This window comes from Lycorma delicatula, chromosome 9 (assembly GCF_047948215.1).
Source record: "Lycorma delicatula isolate Av1 chromosome 9, ASM4794821v1, whole genome shotgun sequence".
Lineage (NCBI taxonomy): Eukaryota > Metazoa > Arthropoda > Insecta > Hemiptera > Fulgoridae > Lycorma > Lycorma delicatula.
Window position 1 is genome coordinate 84,636,177 of NC_134463.1, and position 22,419 is coordinate 84,658,595.

At 31.3% G+C, this 22,419-nt stretch overlaps 1 protein-coding gene across 1 annotated transcript in view; it reads right to left on the reverse strand.

Moving 5' to 3' along the window:
* Positions 1–21,466, reverse strand: part of LOC142330697 (multiple inositol polyphosphate phosphatase 1-like) — a 30,036-nt gene extending 8,570 nt beyond the window's left edge. Inside the window, exons 1-6 of the mRNA XM_075376143.1 lie at positions 21,268–21,466; positions 13,569–13,631; positions 11,042–11,223; positions 9,340–9,477; positions 5,083–5,233; positions 2,549–2,649 (exon numbers count right to left, since the gene is read on the reverse strand). Coding sequence (XP_075232258.1) covers positions 2,549–2,649; positions 5,083–5,233; positions 9,340–9,477; positions 11,042–11,223; positions 13,569–13,631; positions 21,268–21,466 — 834 coding nt within the window. The remainder of the gene's footprint in view (positions 1–2,548; positions 2,650–5,082; positions 5,234–9,339; positions 9,478–11,041; positions 11,224–13,568; positions 13,632–21,267) is intronic.
* Positions 21,467–22,419: the final 953 nt, after the last annotated feature.

The following is a 22,419-nucleotide window of genomic DNA, read 5'->3' on the forward strand; positions in this document are numbered from 1 at the left end:
AGTCGTGTCAGCTAATCAGCCCGATTGGGACGAGAAACATCCCCTCTTTTTAATGGCCTATAGAGCAGCTGTACATGAATCGACTGGCAATACAGCCGCCAAAATGATTTTTGGAAGGTAGTTGAAGGTACCATGAGATTTGCTATTCGGTTACCTGGGTACCATCTGGGAAACAACAACCCTCGATCCAGTATGCAGCAGAATGGTTAGTCATCTAATAGAAGTACATCATCTGAAGATGGCCAGCGACCGTATGAACGTAAGATATGACCTACAGGCCAACTCATCTGGCTTTCAAGAAGCTCGAGTTTGTCTCTACCGTCCAAGGAAAACAATCGGAAGATGTTCGAACTTCAGACAAATTGGGAGAAACCTTAAACCGTCTTGAACAGAATCAATGACGTGGTCTACATGATTCAGCGCAGTTCAAGAACAAAGAAGATTGTGGTTCGCCTGGCGCCTTATCAGGCAGCTGTTCGGGAAGAACAGCTTTAAGGAGGGGAGCAGTGTAACAAAACCGGTATAACGGAGCTGAGTAACGGATTCCTACCAATTAAGAAGAAGGTAGTAGAATATATAATAATGGAAGGAATCCAGAAGGGGACGCAAAGGGATTCCTTTTCTAAGGCTAACAGGTCTGTTTAACAATCTTTCTTTGTTATACTGCCAGCGACACACTTAAAACAGACTTTGTTCTGTGAGAGGAATTACCGGACAGAGTAGGAATGCATGAGAAAATGTAAGGACTCGGATAACCATTCTCACGCTTCAACTTGGGTCTGATTCTGCAGTTCGAGAGGATGAGTATAAAAACGACAGGACCGACAAGTTTATGATTAGTATTACGCGAAGAGTTTAAGCGAGTATTAACATGTGTTTGACTCGATTGTAAGACGGCGTTATTTGTCAACGTATAGTACTGCAGGGTGTGTTGGTGAGTTACAATAGACAATTAGTGAAAAGAGTAAAGTATTAAATTCATTTATAAACTATAGGGTAGTTTTATTTGTAAACAGCAAAGGTATGTGCAGAGAATAAATTTGAATGAGACTAGGTAATCTTATGTTCATAGTAATACAACACCAATTGTTGAAGGTGTAAATATTAGTGGTCATTAAAATGTCTTTTGTCAATGAACTAAATCCTGGTTTTTACGCTTTAACTCTTCTAAATAAATCCTGACTTTACTTTAAATTCTATTTTGTATGTAATTTGTTGATTATTATTATTATTGTGGTTATTATACACTGTCTGGTATTATTATAGTTTTTGTCGTTGTTACTATTATTATTTTGATTATTGCTATTGTCGTTAATTATTATTATTATAACTATTGTCATTTTTATTGTCATTGATTTGTCTTATTTTATTTATGTTCTATATTATTAAACTAATAGACTGTAATTATATAAACATTCTTAAATTGTTAATCTTTCACTATCTTGATTGAGCCGCGATCACGCGGCAATATCCTCATAAATATAAATAAATTTTACATATTTAATCGATAATCTATGGTTTTCAATCTTCCTCTATCGTGTATCTATATGTTATTTTAGCCATTTATCATAATTCTAATGCTAATAATGGAACTTTCTTTTAACATTGATATGTCTTAGTGTTTTGATTAGTTTTTAAATGTCTTGTATAATTAAAGTTTGAAGTTTAATTGAATTATTCTAATTTTGAGAAAATAGAGTTAGTCGAATATCAACAACCCAATTCTTCACTTCCTAAATAGATTTATTTATTTTCAGTATCCAAATTAGATTTAATCAGATCCAATAGATTTATATTCCCGGATCCAAAAGAAATTGCTGAGAAAAAATTATATGAATTGCCAGCGGAATATTGAAAGCAATGTTGCGAACATGCACTAACAATAGAGATTAATTATTATGAAACGGATCGAGTTGCCTACATGCAAACTGAAAAGTTAACAGTTGTGTTATGACGGTGACAGGGGAGCGAAAGCACTGATGAGAGCGCCAATGAATCAGAGTCATCGATCAAGGATGATATGAGATCCTATGATATCTCATCATCGGATGATGAGCCGCTTGATTAAAAAACCCATTATCTATCCAAATTTACTATCTGTTTCTATTAATTATATAAATAGCAAAACTTGTAAAGAATAAATAAAATTTCAAAAATATTATGAAAAAATATAAATAATATTATGAAAATATAATATTATGAAAAAATTAATATTCTAAGTCGTACCGTCTCAATTATACGGGGATTCCTTTTTTACATTTTTCTGATTACCCATTCTTTCTAGACTCAAATCCTCCCGGATCTCCACCGATCCGGGATAATAAACACAGTGCAATACTTACAAGACTTAGAACGTGGTATAAACATATGTAAATTGGGCGGAATTATATAAATGCGATAGACTTTATCATTGACGCGATTGCATTATCATTCGATAAAAAATGTCATTTTTTAAACTGACCTTTTAAGTGGAAGGTCAAGGTTGTCTTAGAACCGGCAAATCTATATTACTATCATGACCAAATAACCTACATTATTTTAACTTTACCTTAATATCTGCTTTAGTAAAAACAGCACACCATGCAGATACAGCCATAAAATTCCATGCTTTCTCATACTGGCACATATTGTACATCAAGGTAACTGTATCTGAAGTAAAGAATATCAATTAATATACTAATACACATAGATGACATGATGCCAAGCACTTTCTACTCTTTTTAAGAGGTTTAGATTAATATGATCTTATTTTGTTTTTTTTAATAATTTACTATTTCATCTCCTCTGAACGTGAAAAAAATAAAATTAATAAATCTATTTAAGGAAACAAAAAATGTATAAAATTACACGTATCATATCAATAGTATAGTAATTTTATTCTAGGATTACTGGAATTAACTATAAAAAGATAACAAAACAAAAATTACGCAGAAACATTTCTAAAGGTACCTTTAACTTTACGATGATTCTGTGAATTGTTTCGCCTGTGCTATTCGGCATTTTATATCGCTCCTGCTTCGTCCATCTTTAGTAATTCTACTTCCCAAATAACAAAATTCTTCTACCTCCATAATCTTTTCTCCTCCTATTTTCACATTCAGTGGTCCATTTCTACTACATTTCATTACTTTCGTTTTGTTCTTGTTTATTTTCATGCGGTAGTTCTTGCGTAGGACTTCATGCAATTTAATGTTTCTTCTAAATCCTTTTTACTCGCAGCTAGAATTACTTTATCATCAGCAAATCGTAGCAACTTTATCTTTTCACCTTGTACTGTTACTCTGAATCTAAATTGTTCTTTAATATCATTAACTGCTAGTTCTATGTAAAGATTAAAAAGTAACGGGGATAGGGAACATCCTTATCGGACTCCCTTTCTTATTACGGCTTCTTTCTTATGTTATTCAATTATTACTGTTGCTGTCTAGTTCCTGTAAATGTTAGCAATTGTTGTTCTATCTCTGTATTTGAACCCTAATTTTTTTAAAATGCTGAACATATTATTCCAGTCTACGTTATCGAATGCCTTTTCTAGGTCTATAAACGCCAAGTATGTTGGTTTGCTTTTCTTTAATCTTCCTTCTACTATTAAAGAGAGTGAGTTTACCTGAGGCAGATATCGGATCGGTTTCAACACATTTATCACAAAAATTAGTCACCGTTAACGAACCTCATTGAACCGTTAACGAGCCCCTATGCAGCGTTGGTAATCATAATATGGTATTATTACGACGTAGATTTTTTCCTAATATATACTGTGTCGATCATGGTGAAGAATGAAAAGCTGAAATTAGAAATGGCTGGGTTGCATGAATCGATCAAACGTAAACATACAGCTTACGTCAACAATTTAACTGAGAGCAATGAAGCGTTGGCTTAAAGTGTTCAAACAGCTAACCAAACCGTTAGAGGAAATTAAAGAAACGTTAGGTATGAAGAAGAAGAAGACGAATGCGATGAAGTTGAAATCGAAATTCGGCGACTGAGTCAAGAAAAATAAATGTAACGGTCGACTACAGCAACTGTATGTCTGTGTTACACTAGCGCTCCTTGTGGTGAGAAGGGATACTAATGATACACTACGCCTAATTAGCCACTAGTTTATTTAGAGCTTTTTTTGGGGTGGGGGTGCGATTTGCAAAAATGTTTTTTTTGAAAATATTACTATTTTTTAATTGTTAACAAATGTGCCTAAGAAAAATAAGTCCTTAATTAGGTGAAATCTTGAGATATTGAGGGTGACCTTGCTCTCCAGCCTCACTCCCTTGACTTTTTGTGTTGAAAATTTAATGGCATCAATGTCCCATATATAGAAGTAATCAGCCCAAGTTTATTCAAAATTTGTTGAATAGTTCTGGAGATATAAGGTGATTTGGGGTGTGACACCTAACACCAAACACACACATGTACATATAAACAACTGGAAAATTTCCATCCTGGTTTTTGGTTCTTTGGGTTCCTTAGTTGTCAAAACATAATGATCTAGTGAAAATCGCATACACCCAAATTGGACCGATTACCATACTTTCCCATCTATAGCTATAGCATTAGGCGGATAAAGTAAAAATGTATGCTAATACTTATAAAATAAACAACTAACTATTCATACAATTTATTTCATCATACAGATATTTATAGCATCATATAGATATTAAGAATGAAATGTTTCCTTCCGAATATTACATTGTCAGATCCTGATATAATTACTCAGTTTAAAGAATAAATATAACAAAAAGTTTACTTTATTACTTCCACATAGGTATTTTATTAGTGTTTGGCATTATTCCATCCAGTATACAGAAACTGTAACCACATTAAAAACAAAACAAAAATCTAGATCTAAAAGCACAAGTATAATATTTAATGTTATTTTGTATACATTTACAACAAATGATACTGATTGTATAATCAATTTATTATCAGTAAAAATAATGATTTTTTTAATTTTGTAAACCTGTTTAACAGATAAGTAAGATTTTGACTTCAATTACCAGTCTGTTATCCATCATGAACAGGCCTTAGAATAAATTTTAGTAGTTTATTTAAATGTCCTATATTAAGTAATAATTTATGTTTTCTTACCATAAGATAAAACTTTATCAAATCCCAATCTTTGGCTGACCCTTACCATAGTTTCTCTTACTTGTTCTCCATTTTCAAAAACCCTTAAATTTTGTAAATAATTTGCTCTTTTATCACTATATATAACACGTTGAGCACAGTCGGGATTTAACTGAAATCATTCAATGATTATTACTATTTGGTTGTTAACTTCATGTTGTGAAAATAAATGTAGATACATCATAAAAAAAATTAACTGCTGACAATCAGGTCTTCAGTTAAGGCTCTAAATACAAATTTTGAAATTTTTTACTTGCTTTACAGACTTCCTGAACAGCATGATATCAAAAAGCAAACTTAATCATACACTTGTTTTTGAAAGTTACTGATAAGATTCAGTATAATTATGAATAATATTAATTATTTAAAAATTGCATAATTTAATCTATAATATTAATTGAAACATGTAAATTATACCGAATCAGAGAAGTAAGTTATACAGTAAATTATATACAGTAAGATGATTTGTCAAAACAGGTAATTTTCCTAATAACTGAACTGAAGAGGAATTTTTTTTAAGTATCTGAAAATACAGTAATCAAACACTGCAACTTACCTCCTGTAAGTTTTTGTATTATAAAATTTTATAAAGCTCAATTAATCAGTTTTTATCACCAGATTGATCATACCTACAAACCATAAAACACAAAATCTCCTACTTCTAATATTGAGTTACCTTAACTTAATATTTAGTTCCTCCTTTCTAAGCATTGACTCATGACATAAAACTGATGATGCAACAGTTCACTTAATTATCTGTTTTTGCTTTCTCTGATATGGTAACAATAACACTCTTTTTGCAGAAACTTCACTTTTTTTTAATATTAAACTTAATAAGAAAATATCGAATGTAAAGTAACCAAAGAAGATTCAAAAGTATGTAAAAAATATATAGTCTATCTCCTGTGGTTCCTAGAAAATATTCCTGTGGTTAAAAAAGTGGTTCAAACATTAATATTATTAAAAAAAAAAAATAGCAATCTATGACACCCTTAAATAAAGAATTACATTTTATTTTTATAATATTTCCATTCTTTCTTTAAATACTGACCATGTAATTATGAAACCAGAATATGATATTAAAGGACAAAAACAGAAAATTCAATAACAACCTACAAAGTTGCACATGAATGATAATTGTATGTCCTCTTAGGAATTTGCATGATACTGAACAGCACCCTTTAGGGGCAGTGTTCTCAATCTGGGGGTCATGACCTCCAGGTTGAGAAATACTGGGGGGTTGCTCTGATATGAAAGGGGATCACAAAATTATTAAACAATAATAAAATTATTTTATAAGAAAAAAAATCATTTATTATAAACATTTTACTTATATATATAGGTACATATGTAAAGAAAATAAATGAATTATGTTTGTATTTTATTTAAATACAAATAAAATACTCCATGCGTGGATTATGTTAGAAATGCACAAAAGCTAACTATTTTCAAGTGGTAAAAGATAATCCCCATATTTAATTTTTAGCATAACCATAGATGAAAAACCCTTTTCACAGAGGTAAGATGGGACAAAAGGGATTAATATTTTCAATGCTTCTGTGACTAAATTTCCTTATTCACTTTGACAAGCAAGCCAAAATGTATCTAAATCTTCAGATGTGAATTGTAGTTGTAATATTTTATCGGCAGACATTTCAATGAGCTGGTCTTGAATCTTAATTGGCATCCTAGCAGCTGCAACAATTAAATAGATTCAGTACCCATCTCTTCAAGAAATTATTTTTATCTTCTGGGAAATACTCTGCCAACTGAAGTTGTAGTTCAGCAAATGCATTTTCATGCTATCCAAACTGTGGTGAAAAATATTGTCTTCTTCATCCATATGAAAAAGGCACTATCTCAATATAATCAGAAGTGAGTGGAAACATCAAAATTTTTACTTTGAAGACAAATAATCCAGATATCAAGCTTCTTAATGAAAGTCTGTCATTGAACAACCAAGTATTAGTTAAATGTTTTCACAGAAGAATAAGTATGTGTTGGTATATGTTATATGTATGTAATCAATAGCAACATATACTTACTCATTCTTCTGTAAACACATTCAAACATTTTGAATGGTGTTTGTTTATCTTGGAAAAATACTATTAATTCATAATAACTGAATTAAAACTTTTCCCTGCGATAACCATCTGACCCTCAGATCCCTCAGTAAGGAGAAGAAGAGATTTTCTTCTTTTCACTCATTTCATTGCGCAGTTTAGCAAATAGCCTATTCTGTAAAGGTCGACTTTTAATAAAATTTATAAAGAATTTGTTTGAGATTATCCAGCATATTTTTGTGGCAAGAGTATGTCTGTGAAGGAAGCAGTGCATCCATTCTGTCCTTTGTATAAGACGATCCTTTAATTTTTTTTAGAAATTCACTTGATGTTGCCTTTGCATCATCACTATATACTGCAATACATTTTGCCCAATCTACATTATAGTTTTAAGTAACTTCACAAAAATCATCAAAAAGACATTCTCCTGTTGTATGACCTGGTACTGATTTGCAAAACAACATATTTTTTTTATTGATCTGTCCCTTTTGCATTCATATCTGACAAAACATAAGCACTGAAAAATGTTTGCCACATCTGTTGATTCATCAAATTGAATACTAGAAAATTCACTTGAACTCACTTGCTGAATTATCTGATCATGAACATCGGCAGTCTGCCATATACCTTATGGCAGTATATACCATATGCCTTGATACTGTGTAGTTAGAAAGCAGAATTTTTTTCAGTTTTTTGCTTCTTCCACGCCTATTAAAACACTGACCATATCAATTGTAGCAGGCAATATGAGGTTTTCTGTGATTGTATGGGGGTTTAGCTACAATTACTGCTTCAAGATATGATGCTTCAAGTGTACTTTTACCAGTATGGCTTAATTTCCAAATAGAAGCATGTTGATTTCTCAAAGTATGTAATTTTCTTTTAAAAATTCCAAGGATTTGCTTTTATGATCCAGATGTTTAGTTTCCAAGTGTTAAATTAATTTTAATGGATTAATTCTTTCATCAGAGAGGACTTGAAAGCAAACAACACACTATGGCTTTCCATCCAATGAGGTAAAACCATAATTTAAATAGCTGTCACTGTATAATCTTGTCTTTTTACCAACTGATTCACTAGATGTAGATGGCTCACTTCATTTTTCACAAATTTATCCATTTTGCATAAAAATCTCTAATTGAAAAAACAACAGTTACACTGTTTGATCGCACACTAAAAAACTGAAACCTCAATTCTTATTAATTTCATTGAAACTACACTTTTAAAATCTTAAATAAAGGCACCAGACGCATGCTTCACATTCAAAAATAAACTGATGTTCTCCAATCCATAATACCTCCTTTATGCTGCTGAGAGTACAACATGTTCAAACATATATACATGTCCAAATGTGAGGTCTCACAGCAAATATTGTGCATGCATAGCAAATTACAAGAACACGTACACATCAAGTTGGAACCTGTAAATTGCTCATATTTGCATACTATACATGCATGTCCATACCCGCCGCTATCAACGTAGCTAAATAGTTTTAACTTGGTTTCATTGGGTTGGGGTTGAGGGGTTGTGAAATAATCATTATAATTTTTTTTTTTACTTTTTGATTATCATGGAGCTAAAAAGGTTGAGAATCACTGCTCTAGGGCTTTGACCGTTAGGTAATAACATTTAATACATGAGCTTTGTTGTATTAAAATGTATGTATCCTATGCAATGAGAAATATTTGTGCAAACAATGGAAAAAAACAAGTTTGAATAAATTTTTATGAAAGTCAGTGGGTGTTATTTATATAAGTTGTATTTTGTTTGTTTTACCCTCATAGCTTCTCATAAATGTTCATATGTAGTTAGTCTTTGTGCAAATAAAGACAAGTATAAGGGTGTTTTATGTATATACAAATAAAATAAATACACTATGGGTACAATAAAATACATTGTACCCATAGCCCATCAAAACAAGTACAAAACCAAACAATACAAACAAATAAAAAAATTAAATATTATATTTCTTTTTTACTTATAAGTTGAACATTATGCATTACAGCATATACAGAATTATTTCATAAAATACTGCCTAAGCATTTCAAAACTATATATTTTTATTCAGTTCTCTTTATTTTTTAAAAAATATATAGGAATTATAAGTAATTTCTTGAATGAATTTCTAAAAATATTAATAATGTGTAGAACTTACAAGTAATAAGAGATCAGAAGTATCTGGAAAAGGAATAATTTCTTGACGAAGCTGAAGATTTGATGATAGTGCGGCAAAAATTTCTTCACCAAAAGCTATAGCACTTACTCTGTCTTTCCAGAATGGTGTATACTGAAACTATTACAAGAAAGCAATTACATACTTTTATCTGATATACACATAAATCAAGAGAAAAGTAATTTCACAATAAAATAAAACAGCTGTAGTCTTATCATTTTTCTTTTAACACCACTGGGTTTTTAATTTATGATAATTTGATCTTCATATACATTTTTAATGTAAAAAAAATTACTATTATCAAATCTAGACCGAAAAAATTATAAAGAAATCTTATAAAATCATTTGTATGGAGTGTAGGCTTTTATAGTAGAAAAATATGGACAATAGAAAAAGCAGAAAGGAAAATAAAAGGTCTTTAAAATGATGTTACAAAATAATGTTGAAAATTAGATGGTCTGATTTTCAACTGATGGAGTCAAAATATTCATTTATTTATTTTCCCACCAGTAAGAAATAAGCCCATATCCAATTATAAGCTTATACTTGTTCATTTGTATGTTTTTAATAATAAATAAATAATTTTTGTTATTATAACATTTTTTATAATTTTATCACAAATATTTTGTGATAATAAAATCTCCAACCTGACTGGGATTTCAACCCAGAATCTTCCAGAAGAAAGCCAGATACTACCACTCCTCCATGTTAATAAGTGAATAGAAATAAATAGAACAGGGAATACATTTATGGCAGAAACTTGTAAAATTTTATTAGGTTGGCGGGTCACACATTAAAATACCCATTTAATCAATTCTTTTAATACAGTGTGTAGAAATAAGAAATTTTAATTAAGACAATGATTAGAATGCATAAATCAAATACTGGAGTATGTAGTATACAGGTTGAGGAAAAATGGTTAGTACAGAATAGAAAGAAACAGAAAATAGCACTAAACCAGTCATGACCCGTAACAAAAAATTTATCCTAGGTATTGCCTAAAAACTTGTTGGTGGTGTTGTTTAATTAAATCTATTCCGAAACTACTTGTTTCATTTATATTGTTAAGCTGAATGAAACATAAAAAAACTGCAAATTTTGAAAAGGAATACATAGGAAATTGATTTTTAAGGGAATAGAACTCTCTCAAGATGTAAAATGAACATTCTTTCTAATAGTAGTTAATAATTTTTCTTAGTTTTTAAAAGAAAGAGAAATTAAATCTAAGTAAGATAGAAGTCTGGTCCAACTTTTATTCAATTTCTTATATCAGAAACCATAAGGAAGTACCAAATTTACCCCTCAATTTGTACCCCAAGAATTTTAGTAATTTCATAGAGGGACCAGAAAGCAGGGCTAAATATTTCACAAGCCAAAACTCACTAACAAACGTTTTCTAACATATGTTTATATGAACTTTTTTTCTTATTTTTAGCTATAGAAATATTTCCCGAGAAATTGCTGTGCAATTTGGAATCACTCTGAATGTAGGTATCAACTGATGTTATTGCTGGCAGTTTTTTTTTTATAATTGGATATGTGTATATATATATGTTATTTTGTATATAAGGTTGCAACACTGATGAATTATTAACTAGTGCTTAACCTGTTCATTATTACTGAGGTTGGAGCTTCACAAAAAGGTATCAGATATTACTCATGTACAGTTGTCATCTACACAAACCTTGTATGAACTAGATGAAAGATTATGGTTAAAAACTTCAGGAAATCTTTTTTTGTATCGTCTTGCTAGTTCCAGCATTTCTTTGTGACCTTCTGGAGTGAGATGGTCACTAACTACTAATTTTATATCTGGGAGTTTCCAGTTTCTTAAATTTTCTATATCTTTCTCACAAAGCATACTAGCTGTAATAAAAAAAAAAAATGCTTAAATAAATTACTTTATTTAATCCGAAATCTATATTTTTTGTTTAAGATTCAGATTAGTGTCTGAGTAAATAAAAATATTATTTAGAGATTTGCATATTGCTTACAGTACCAGTTACAAAAAAAATAAAAATTTTATTAAATGGTGTAACATTACATTTTTTTTTTTTGTAAAAAATGTATCCATACACACTCATAAATCCTCATGCATACTTAGCCTTTTGAGCAAATCGAGACAAGCCATAAAATATTATTGGTTTGAATGTTTAACTGACTAAACAATAAAATAAATATTTTCTATTTTATATGTATAACAATAAAATAAATATTTTCTATTTTATATGTATAACAATAAAATAAATATTTTCTATTTTATATGTATAAACTGACATGAACTAGTATTATCACCGGCAGGTTTTTTTTTTTTTTTTTAATTAAACAGATTATTTAAAATGCAGTTGAAAAGAATTAAGATTTGAATTTAGTCTAATTTTATATCTGGCAGTTTTCAGTTTCTTAAATATTTTACATCTTTCTTTCACAGTATAATAGTTGTAACAAAAAAACATGCTTAAACGAATTACATTTTTTTAAATATTTAACTAGCATATTTTTTGTTGGTAAACCTGAAGCTGTTGTTTTTTCTTTAATTATTTTTTTGTTTTATTTTATTTTTTAGCATCAGTTTGCATTGTTACAAAATTGAGCAAACATTTAATTTGTAGTCAACTATAAAGTTAAATGTTTAGAAAACATAAATATTCTTTCGTAGTTACACCGTTGGACATGCACTAACACACTATATATTGGGAACAATACATTAATGTATAGATGATACACCAGTACATCACATTAAGTCATTTAAGATTTAAATTTTTTTAAATGACAAACCAAACTAAATTTAATAATTACAATTTTAAATATTTAATTCATAATGTTTATAGTCACTCTTATGACTATTTTCAGTAACTGATTCTGCTGTTCTCATCATGACATCAACTGATGTTATTGCAGGTGGGTTTTTTCTTTATAATTAGACAGATTATTTAAAATGTGATTGAAAAGAATTAGATTTCAATTTAGTCTGATCAGTAGTGTACCATTACTGTGTATTTTTTTATTTCATAATGCCCAAACTATGTTAAGAAGTCTTTCTTTTTAATGTATGAGTAGAATATTAATGTTAATATATAATCTGTGTTAATGGATTTGTGAATTTCATTTATAAGATGGGTAGCAAATGTTGTCTCATTGTTGCTATAGAGAGCTTAGATTAGATGACTGAATCTTTATTTGACAAAGTAGAACACTGATTTGTCAAAATAGTTTAGTTTATAAATTTCTCCAGGGTCATTGTGATTGCTGGATGATAATATTCTGTGTTTAATAATAATTAATTTTATTTGTTGTTCTTAAGGCCACATTTTATCCAGATTTTTGTAATTTATGAGCTATTTTCTCTTAGTCCTTGTCTGTATATGTTAATGAGCTATGTTTTCTATTTTGTTTATCTTTAATAATATTTTTATTTCTTTTTGTGTAGGTGAATGTTCTGTTAACTGTTACATCATTCACATGTACTACATATTTCAAGTGCTAAGTTCTTCTATGTGTTTTTCAGGTGATATGGATGTGTTTAATAACCTGTTGATCATGCTTCTAAAGCATATAATTTGCAGTTAGATGGTTTGAAATATAATGGGAAAGTGTCTGTCATTCATTGGTTTTCTATTTTTGTAAGTTACTTTTTTTGCTAGTGGTCAAGAAAATTAATGTTTTTATTATAAATATCTTCAGCTATAAAATTTAATTCATGTTATTTTTTTTTTTTTTATTAACATATACAAAAATGCAACTGCTGTTCAGTTGTCTTGTGTTGCCTTGTCGCCAAATACAAGGCTTCTGTGATTGGAGAACAAAAGCACCAATCATTAAAAACAGCCAGAAGAGTGACTAAGAATGAAATAAAATGAGTTTTAAAAACTCATTGTTATATTTGGTCAGATTAAAAAATTTACAGTTTAAACAATTATCATTGTCATCTGTCATAGACTAAAATATTGTGTGATGCGCATTTACTCTTCATGAGTAATGGTGATGCAGCATGCTACAACCTGAATTCAATTTTATTCATAGCAATTTAAGAAAAACTTCAACTAGCACCATCAGTTTGGAAATCAATTAATGTACTCCTATAAATGACTTATTTCACTACAAATTTTATACAACTTATGTTAGAATATCTCTTCTACTTTTTATAGAATAATGATTTCTCAGTATCATTTTCTTCAATCTCCATAATTGTTGAAAATTTCTCATTTTACTCTCAGTAGCATAACATGTACCATGTCGAACTAACATCCATAGTGATTCTACTTTACATTCTTCTGAAACATAAAATATTACATTTTTATTAAAAACTACAGTAGGATGTAATGTTTAGGATAAGATTTTTTTAATTTTTCTCCAAAATAGCAACTTTAACAAAAGTCAGATCGAGCCTTGTCGAGCCAAGTCGAGGTGCACCTGGATATATCGAAAACAAATAGGAGTAATTTGTCTGGTAAACTGCATCTAAACAAACTTCATCTATATCAAGTATCACCTCACTAGAATACATCTAGACTTTTAACTTGGAACCTAGTCCCACTACAGGTGACCCCTTGACAGTCTCTGTGAAAAGGTCTTTTAAGGAATACTCCACCGGCTGAACCAAGCAACACCAGAATTCAGAGAAGGTATGGATATGGTGAGCTGCCATTTAGAAGATAACATGTGGTCGGTTGGAATCCCTAACACTAACACATAGCAGTGGAATCCCACGAACAACAACAATACAAAATCCCAAAAAAATCACCTACATTTCCACCCACAATGTAAACTCACCCATACAGACTGGAACTAAAACTAATTACTGATCTAATAACCATCACAAAATTCTCATCATGGGTCTACAGGAAATAAGAAACACCAACCAGGATGCTATGGCATCTCAAGGATATAGACTCTACAAAGATATACTGGGAAGAGAGTGATGAAAAGTATCCCACAGTTTGGAACAGGCTTTTATGTCAGCCTCAAAATGATAAACTCCATACAGATCAATAAGTCACAATCCCCAAGAATCTCAACACTTACCCTAAAAACATCTAATAAAATCTACACCATAATGAATGCCCATGACTCCACTAATAATAAAAACAAATCTCCAAGAGACCATAAAGAAACAGAAAGGTTCTGGAACCTACTTGACCAGACCGTAAATAAAATCCCCAAAAATCATGTTAAACGATTAATCGGAGACTTCAAGGCTCAACTAGGCAGGAAAAGAAGATAATGACACTTCATTATGCATCCAGGAAAAAAAAGAGAAAGAAGATACTACAACATCATGAGAAAATGGTTTGCCCAAAAGAGAACAAATGAAAACGCAAAGAGACTTATTCATCTCTGCAGAAATCACAACCTAATCTCGAAATCCAAATATTTCAAGAGGAAACTTCAACAAAACAAAACCTGGAAACACCCTGACTACACTAAAGGAGAATGGCAACTAGATCATGTCTTCATGGACAAACACTACCACAAAGAGATTTACAATGTAAGAGTCCTCAGACGTGCAGACACAGGCTCAGATCACTATGTAGTCAAAATTAAAATTAAATTCACTCCCCCAAGGAAGTAACAAAACCAGGTTCCTATATCTAAAAGAAAAATAGACCATACTCAACTAACCAAGAATGAAAATTATCAAAAAGCAACCAAAAAATAACAATCATGATAAACTTAAAGACCTAGTCAATAACCTTTAAAAAAATCACAGGAGAATTGGCCCCAATAAAACACCCCTAAGAAGCATCAATGATGGAACAGCAAATGCGACGAAACAGTAAAAAGAGACATCGGTCACGGCTATTACACCAATCCCAAAAATCAGAAACATCGTTCCAGAATCTAGTAAAATAATGAAAAGAAACTACTCGAACCCAAACGAAAATAAAAAGACAAGACTATAAAGAACACTGAAATCAATAGAAGAAAAATTCAATAAAACACAGTCGGGAGACTACCAAAAAACAACTCCAAAAATACAAACCTCCCAACCTTACTAATGAAGGATGAAAGTGTTTGTCCATGAAGACATGATCTAGTTGCCATCCAAATTGTAGAGATCTAAATACAAGGAGGAAGGCCAGCAAAAATTGTTCCTCACCAACAATTTGTCAACATCTGGATCAAAGAAGAACTACCAGAACACTGGACGACAGCCCTCATCCACCTGCTACATAAAAAAGCAGACAAAACAGACCATAACAATTACAAGGGAATATCACTCCTAGACAGAAGATACAAATACTTTCAAGAATCATCCTCAACAAGATTGATTTACTACTCGAGAAAGAAACTAGAAGAATACAAAGGAGGTTTCAGACTCTGGAGGAGTTGTCCAACCAGATCATGAATCTCAAGCTAAAAATGGATTACAACAGAAAAAGATGCAGAGACATGATGTAATGTTTGTAGACTTCAAGAAAGCATTCGATTGCATCCATAGAGAAGCTCTACTAAAAATTCTAAAACACTTTAGACTATATGCCAATTTAATAAACGTAACAAAACTAACCCTCACAAACGTTATGTCAAAAGTGAAATTCATCAGAGGCAAAGTCTCAGAACCATTTGAGATCAAAACAACACAACGCCAAGGCGATGGACTCTCACCGCCACTATTCAACTGCGTTCTGGAAATGGTAATGAGAGAATGGCTCAAAAAATGCCGCCTAAAGTAAAAATAGGCCAAAAAGTCAAAACAAACTGCTTTGGTTTTGCCGATGACTTGGCACTGCTAGCAAACTACATCAACAAAGCTAAAATACAGAACTTAAAATTAGAAGTTCAAAATATTGTAAATAAAATTGGTCTCAAAATAACATTTGAAAAGACAGAAATTATGCTCCAAAACACACCAACACAACACAGTTAAAAGAAATAAACATGAACAATAATAAAGTCAAAATAGTAACCCAATTAAAATACCTCGGAGAAATAATAACAAACAACCTCAACGAAAAACCTTGATTGAAGAAGAAACAAACTGGGTTTCCAGGCTAATTTTTGGTTAAAACTCACAAATTAACCTGGTACACTTACAATAAAAAATTCCTATCTACAAACGCAAAAATAAGACGCTAGAAAACTTATAAAACCACAACCCACTTACGCAGCAGAAACACTCTTCCACCTGAATGAACAATCAAAGACAGACAGACTCCAGAAAATCGAAAGAAGAATTAGAAGAACCTGCTTCAGTAAGAAGTACCAGAGAGACGGGCAATGGTGGATTGTGCCCAACAAAGTCATGTACAAGGAGTTTGAACCCTTCACAGGTACCATGCGTAAGAGGAGACTAGGATTCTTTGGACACATCATGAAGATGCAACCACGCTGACTTCTGAAACAGCTAGTACAGTACAATCTCGACTCGAAAAACACTAAGAGAGGATGCAGATGGATCACAGAAATAAAAGAGGATCTGTAGGAAATTGGCCTTATACCAGAAGACCATAGACACGATAAAACTTTCTAAGTTTTCTACATAAATACACGATAAAGCTTTCTACATAGGCTGACCGCGGTACATAAGCTATGTATATATACATAGGCTGACCATAGGTTGGCTTACCGCGATATTAACTATCCTGAAAATATCTTATACTAACTTAATTGCTGTTTTTTTAAACATTTGCTATTTTTTTTAAATGTAAACAATACTGCTGTTTTTGCTATTTATTAATATAATTATTATTACGAATTATAATTACTAGCAAATAGCTTATTACCGTTACTTTAATCTAATTACCTTGTATGTATGAGACATCCGTCAGATTTCTTCAAAACCACTTTATGATTCGTCACTACTAGACGTATAAATGTCAATATCACTATCTCTAATTATAAAGGATTCTAAAGTATTGCCTATTAAAAGCTCTCGATATTGACATTAATTTTCGATGTCTATCACGTGATTGCATTTCAGTATCCAGTCTTCTGGTCCCGTTAAATTGTTTTGTTCCTCAAACAGACTTTCCACTTTTTCAATATTAAACTCCGTATTTCGATTGCAAATGTATTGTTTTACTTCAGCCCATATCATTTCTATTGGGTTTAAATCTCGATGATATGGAGGCTGACGTAATACATTATGGCCTTCTTTTTCTAACATGTCATCCAAAAGGTAGTGCCCAAATCTCTGTTTGTTTAGCTTTATTATTTCATATAAATGCGGTGTAAGGAAGCTTTCACAAAATCCTATTCTTTCTGTTTAAGCCAAAATAACATTTCATTTTTGGTGTTGTTAGATGTCTTTTCAGTTTTGGTGTTGTTAGATGGTCTTTTCAGTTAAAACTTTGTGGTAAGAGGCATTATCAATTACGAGAACACTTTTTGGTTCTTTAGGAAGGTTAGGTAATAATTTTTCACTGATCCATTTTATGTAATTACTCTTGTTTATTTGGTTGTGGTAATCTGAACTGTGACTAGCCTGCCACATAGTGGGAGCATTAGGAACAAATCCTCTTTCTTTTCCGGCATGGATAACGATGAAACGCTTTCCCTTAGAGATCGGTTGCCGAAGGATTTTTCCTAAGCAGTCTTCCCAGGACTTGCCAGAAACATCATTACTAAGGACGTAAGTTTCGTCCGTGTAAACAATGTTACGGCCGGATTCTCTGTAATACTGTATGACCTGCAAATACTTTATCGTTTTCTCCCGTATATCACTCGTTTCTACCAGTACAGAACGATTACCTTGCGTCTTTCACCAGTTAATACTCTTTTCACTACCGTTAAAGTCAATCCTGTCTTTTAGTGCTGTGCGCAATAACTCGGCTGTCGGAGACGATTTTCTGTTACGTGAAAGTTATACACCGATCTCCGAACAACACATTTATCAAAATCGTTCAGTCCAGTTATTGACCTTGATTTCCCCCGGCGCTTGTTAGGCGTTACGAACGACTGAGAAAAAGTATTTTGAAATACTTGATTGTCCGAACTCGTAGAAGTGGAATTGGAAACGGTCATTTTCTCAAATTTATTGCTAATTTTCGTAATCAGTCGGGTCGAAACGCCAGTGGCTTCAGCAGCCCGATCTCGAGCTTTTGTTAGCGGGATCGTTGGGGCATTCGTTGACGTCTCTTTTTCATAAAACTATATACTCTCCAAACGATCCCTACTCTGACAATGAAGCACTTTACTTCCAAGTTCTGATACAAAATGAACGTCCTCCATGATTATTGGATGTTAAGAAAAAACGTAATTTAATTTTAAAAAATAAGCAGGTTTAAAATTAAATAGTCGCGACAGATACCAAATTTTCACATTCACGATATGGTTTAAACAAAACAGGAACATGAAATTAATGCGCAAGTGTGCTGAATACTCTCTCAAAACTGAACTGTATAAAGTATAAAATTTATCATGACTAAGAGCCCTAAAAAAGGCGAGTAAGGAAGCTCATACTGAGAGGTTGTGTTTGTCTGTGCTCTGCGTTCTAGTGGCTTATTTGGTTAGTTTTTTGTGGTTTTTAAACTGGAAAAGTAGTGTAGTTTATTAAGATAAGGTTACGAAAGAAGTACTTAAAGTTTCATGAATTTTGGATCACGGATTGTACCATAATTTCGATTTTTCTATATACATTAGTTTTTCACATATAACCAGTTGCTGAGGTTAGAGAAGAAATATTCTAAGTCGAATAGACAGGGAATTACAAGCAGTGTCGTCACTATTCATAATAAGTCCTCGCACGCTTTATATGGGGGACAACCTTTTCCGCTATTTCGCCGTCCCTATCCTCCCGATCCCCCCCCCCAGTATCTTTGCGTCCCGGGTCCTTCCGGATCCCCTTCACCCCAAATTTTTTGAACCCCATTTTTGAGGGAAAACATTTTAGAAAATGTTTTCCCTCAAAAATTTTGACCCCACCCCCAAAATTTTGACCCCGAAAAATTTTTGAACCTTTTTGGACGGATACATTTTCGACTCCCAAAATATTTTTGAACCTATTTTCAAGCAGATACATTTTACCTACCCCCTCCAAAAAAAACCTGGCCCCACCCTTTTTTTACCCCCCAAACCTAGGCTTGTGGGGTGTCAAAATACGAGGAATTTAACACAGAAGGAGTTAAAAATATAAGATGCGGCGGAGGTCACTTCCCATGGAGGAAGGGACCGACCAAAGTACTTCCGGAGTTCGTGAAGCCCCGCAACAGAAGGTTACAGACGTTAAAGGAAAGAGACACATCTGGCAGGTGTCTTCCGAAGAGAAGGAGACAGTGGTGGGCTTGAAGGAATTAACAATTCGATTTGGATTAGCTGCTTTGACGTTGAAGCAATATCGTGGTGCAGGACTGGTGAAATATATTTCCAGTCACGATAAGGAGTTGGCTGCAATATACAACGGACTAAAACAGCTGTCAGAGGTATCCCTGCCAGTAACCGTGATCACACAAGCCACCCAAACGTACCTGCAAAAGGAATCAGATTACAGGAGAAAAAGTTTCTAATCCTTGTCAGGCTTTGAATGTTTCATATGCAACAAAATCTCCATAATTTATTCTCATGTGTAAGCTTTGGATGTATGGATTAATCAACAAAAAATCAATAAAACATACAAGAGAGGATTAAAGAAAATATTTTCTATTCTGATCATTTGTTTATAAACATATTCAGCTGCATCAAATGATTTGAACTTGCAGATTAAAAAAAGAAATGTTATTAAATTCAATTTTCTTTCCTGCAATGTGATTATATAAGTAAAAAATATTCACTTTCAAAAATGATACATAAATTATTCTTCGAGATCATTTTAGAGATAAGCATTATCTAATTCATTAGCGCACTTGTAATCATGTTGACATTAACAATAATCTGAAAAGATCGATTAAAATCACAATTTCACATAATTCTGAAAGTAAGTCATTAATTTTTTTTTAATATTTAAGCAGAAATATTATCATGGTTATCATATACATATTACATATGTATTTATACATATGATGAAATATGTTGATTTTGTCTAAAAACCTAATGTAAAGTAAAATAATTAAAACAAAATGAATAAAAATTAAAATCATAAGCAATATTAAACAGACTAAACAAACTGTAAATAGCTAAAGAGACTAAATAACTATTTACTGAGGCCGTAGCTTTCAAATGATATATGGATATTATATTGTGTGATACAGCACACTGCTTAAAATAAATGTTGACTTTGTAATTCACAGCTGAATCTTATATGTTGCCAGATGTAACTCATAAACTTATTTCATTGTAGTTATCTTGTAAGAAATGTTTTTTTAACTCCATTACATTTTTTTCTTTATTTAAGTAAATTTATTATTTTTCTCTCAAATTAATTTAATATTAAATTAATTTTTAATCCATTTTTTAAGTAAAGTTTTTGTTAAATAATTATGTATCTATTAAGTGTCAGATCACCACAATGGCTGTGGTGATCTGATATGAGATAAAGTCATTCCCAAAAATGGCATTTTAATCCCCTAAGATTATAAATATCTATCTTAGGCTTAGTAAAGAAAGTGTGGGATGAAAAGTTTCAAGCCCACCAAAATACAGGTGACATTCAACCATGCAAGTGACACTTTCAGGGTGTTCAGAAAAAGTATAACAAACTGTTTGTATAACAAATATCTTCTCATAGTTCATCTCATTATAAAAAAAATCATGGAAAGAGAAGAAAAAATAGAATGACTGTAATTGGGTGTTGGCCTGTTGTCACTATTATATGAAGAAAAAATCGTAACCTCAGAGAAAGCATTTTTGACAAGCGTCATTTACAGCTCAAATGCTTTACAAGTATCATAATTATAAGAAAGACTAACATTTTTATTATTTGAGAATCTTCTGTATATCTTCTTTTAATATCTCTTTTTTTCATTGTTTACTAATTTTTTTTTATTATTATTTTTAGTCAAATTTGTGTTAATTAAAATTACATTTATTTACCTGGTGGTGGATGATATTCTAATTCATTATATATAGCTTGATAAGAAGTTTTTGATGCAAAATAATTATATTGGTTGTTATCTTCAGAATAACAATAATTCAAATCAGTCTGTTTTCCATTTATCAATTTAACTGAGCAGTACAATATCATAAGTGTTAATTTTACATTGGTTGCAATTATTTGCATCTTCTGTAACATTGTATATGACAATTCTTAATTTTGTAATAGCAAAAAACATAATATTCACTTATTAAAAAAATATGCTTACTATACAGCATTATTTTGTACATTTTTTTACACCTGTAACTGTTGAACTTAAATTATATGTAGATGTGCAAAATTAAAAATTATTTTCTTTTTCCAGTTCCTTTGTAAGAGATACAAAGAGTTTACTTTAAGAATCTTTAGGATATGTTGGTGTAATGAAGAAACATATGATCCACCACTTTAGTGGTGTTAATGGTAAAAATAATCATAATGGTCATTTTATGAGGATACTAGATGTATTCCAATTTTTCCCTTAAAACAAATTTAAAAAAAATTAAAACTTTAAACTGTACAAGACTGATTTTCATTAAAATTTGCTGTAATAGATACAATATTAAGTACAGGGTCTAATCTTTAGCTACCATCAGTGTAATCAGAATGATTTGGATCTTATCTTACATATTTAGCATTATCTTGATTCTTGAGTTGTTAGCAATCAATGAGTCACTTACATATGATAAAACTAAAATTTATTTTACCACACAAAATCCATGAAAACTTATATGGTTATTTTTTTTAGGTTATATTATTTTCACTAATGCAAATCATGTAAAAAATGTTTGTGTTTTATTTAAATAAAATATTTCAGTTCCATTAATTTATTTTTACTTTCCCAGCTATAACATTTACTAGATCACTATCCAATATACTATATAAGAGAAAAGATGCTAATTGAGCCAAATTTTGCAGTCGGGGTTTTTTCAGATCTTGATATTTCATGACACTGCTAACAAAATAAAAATACAATGTAGCATTAACAATTTCCAGTAACATGTATGTATATTGGTGTTTTTTGCTTGATATCTCAGACTGGCTAGATTGATTTGAATGAAACTGGGCAAGATGATTTCTGTACATGCAATATTGATGGTGTTTAATTCTGG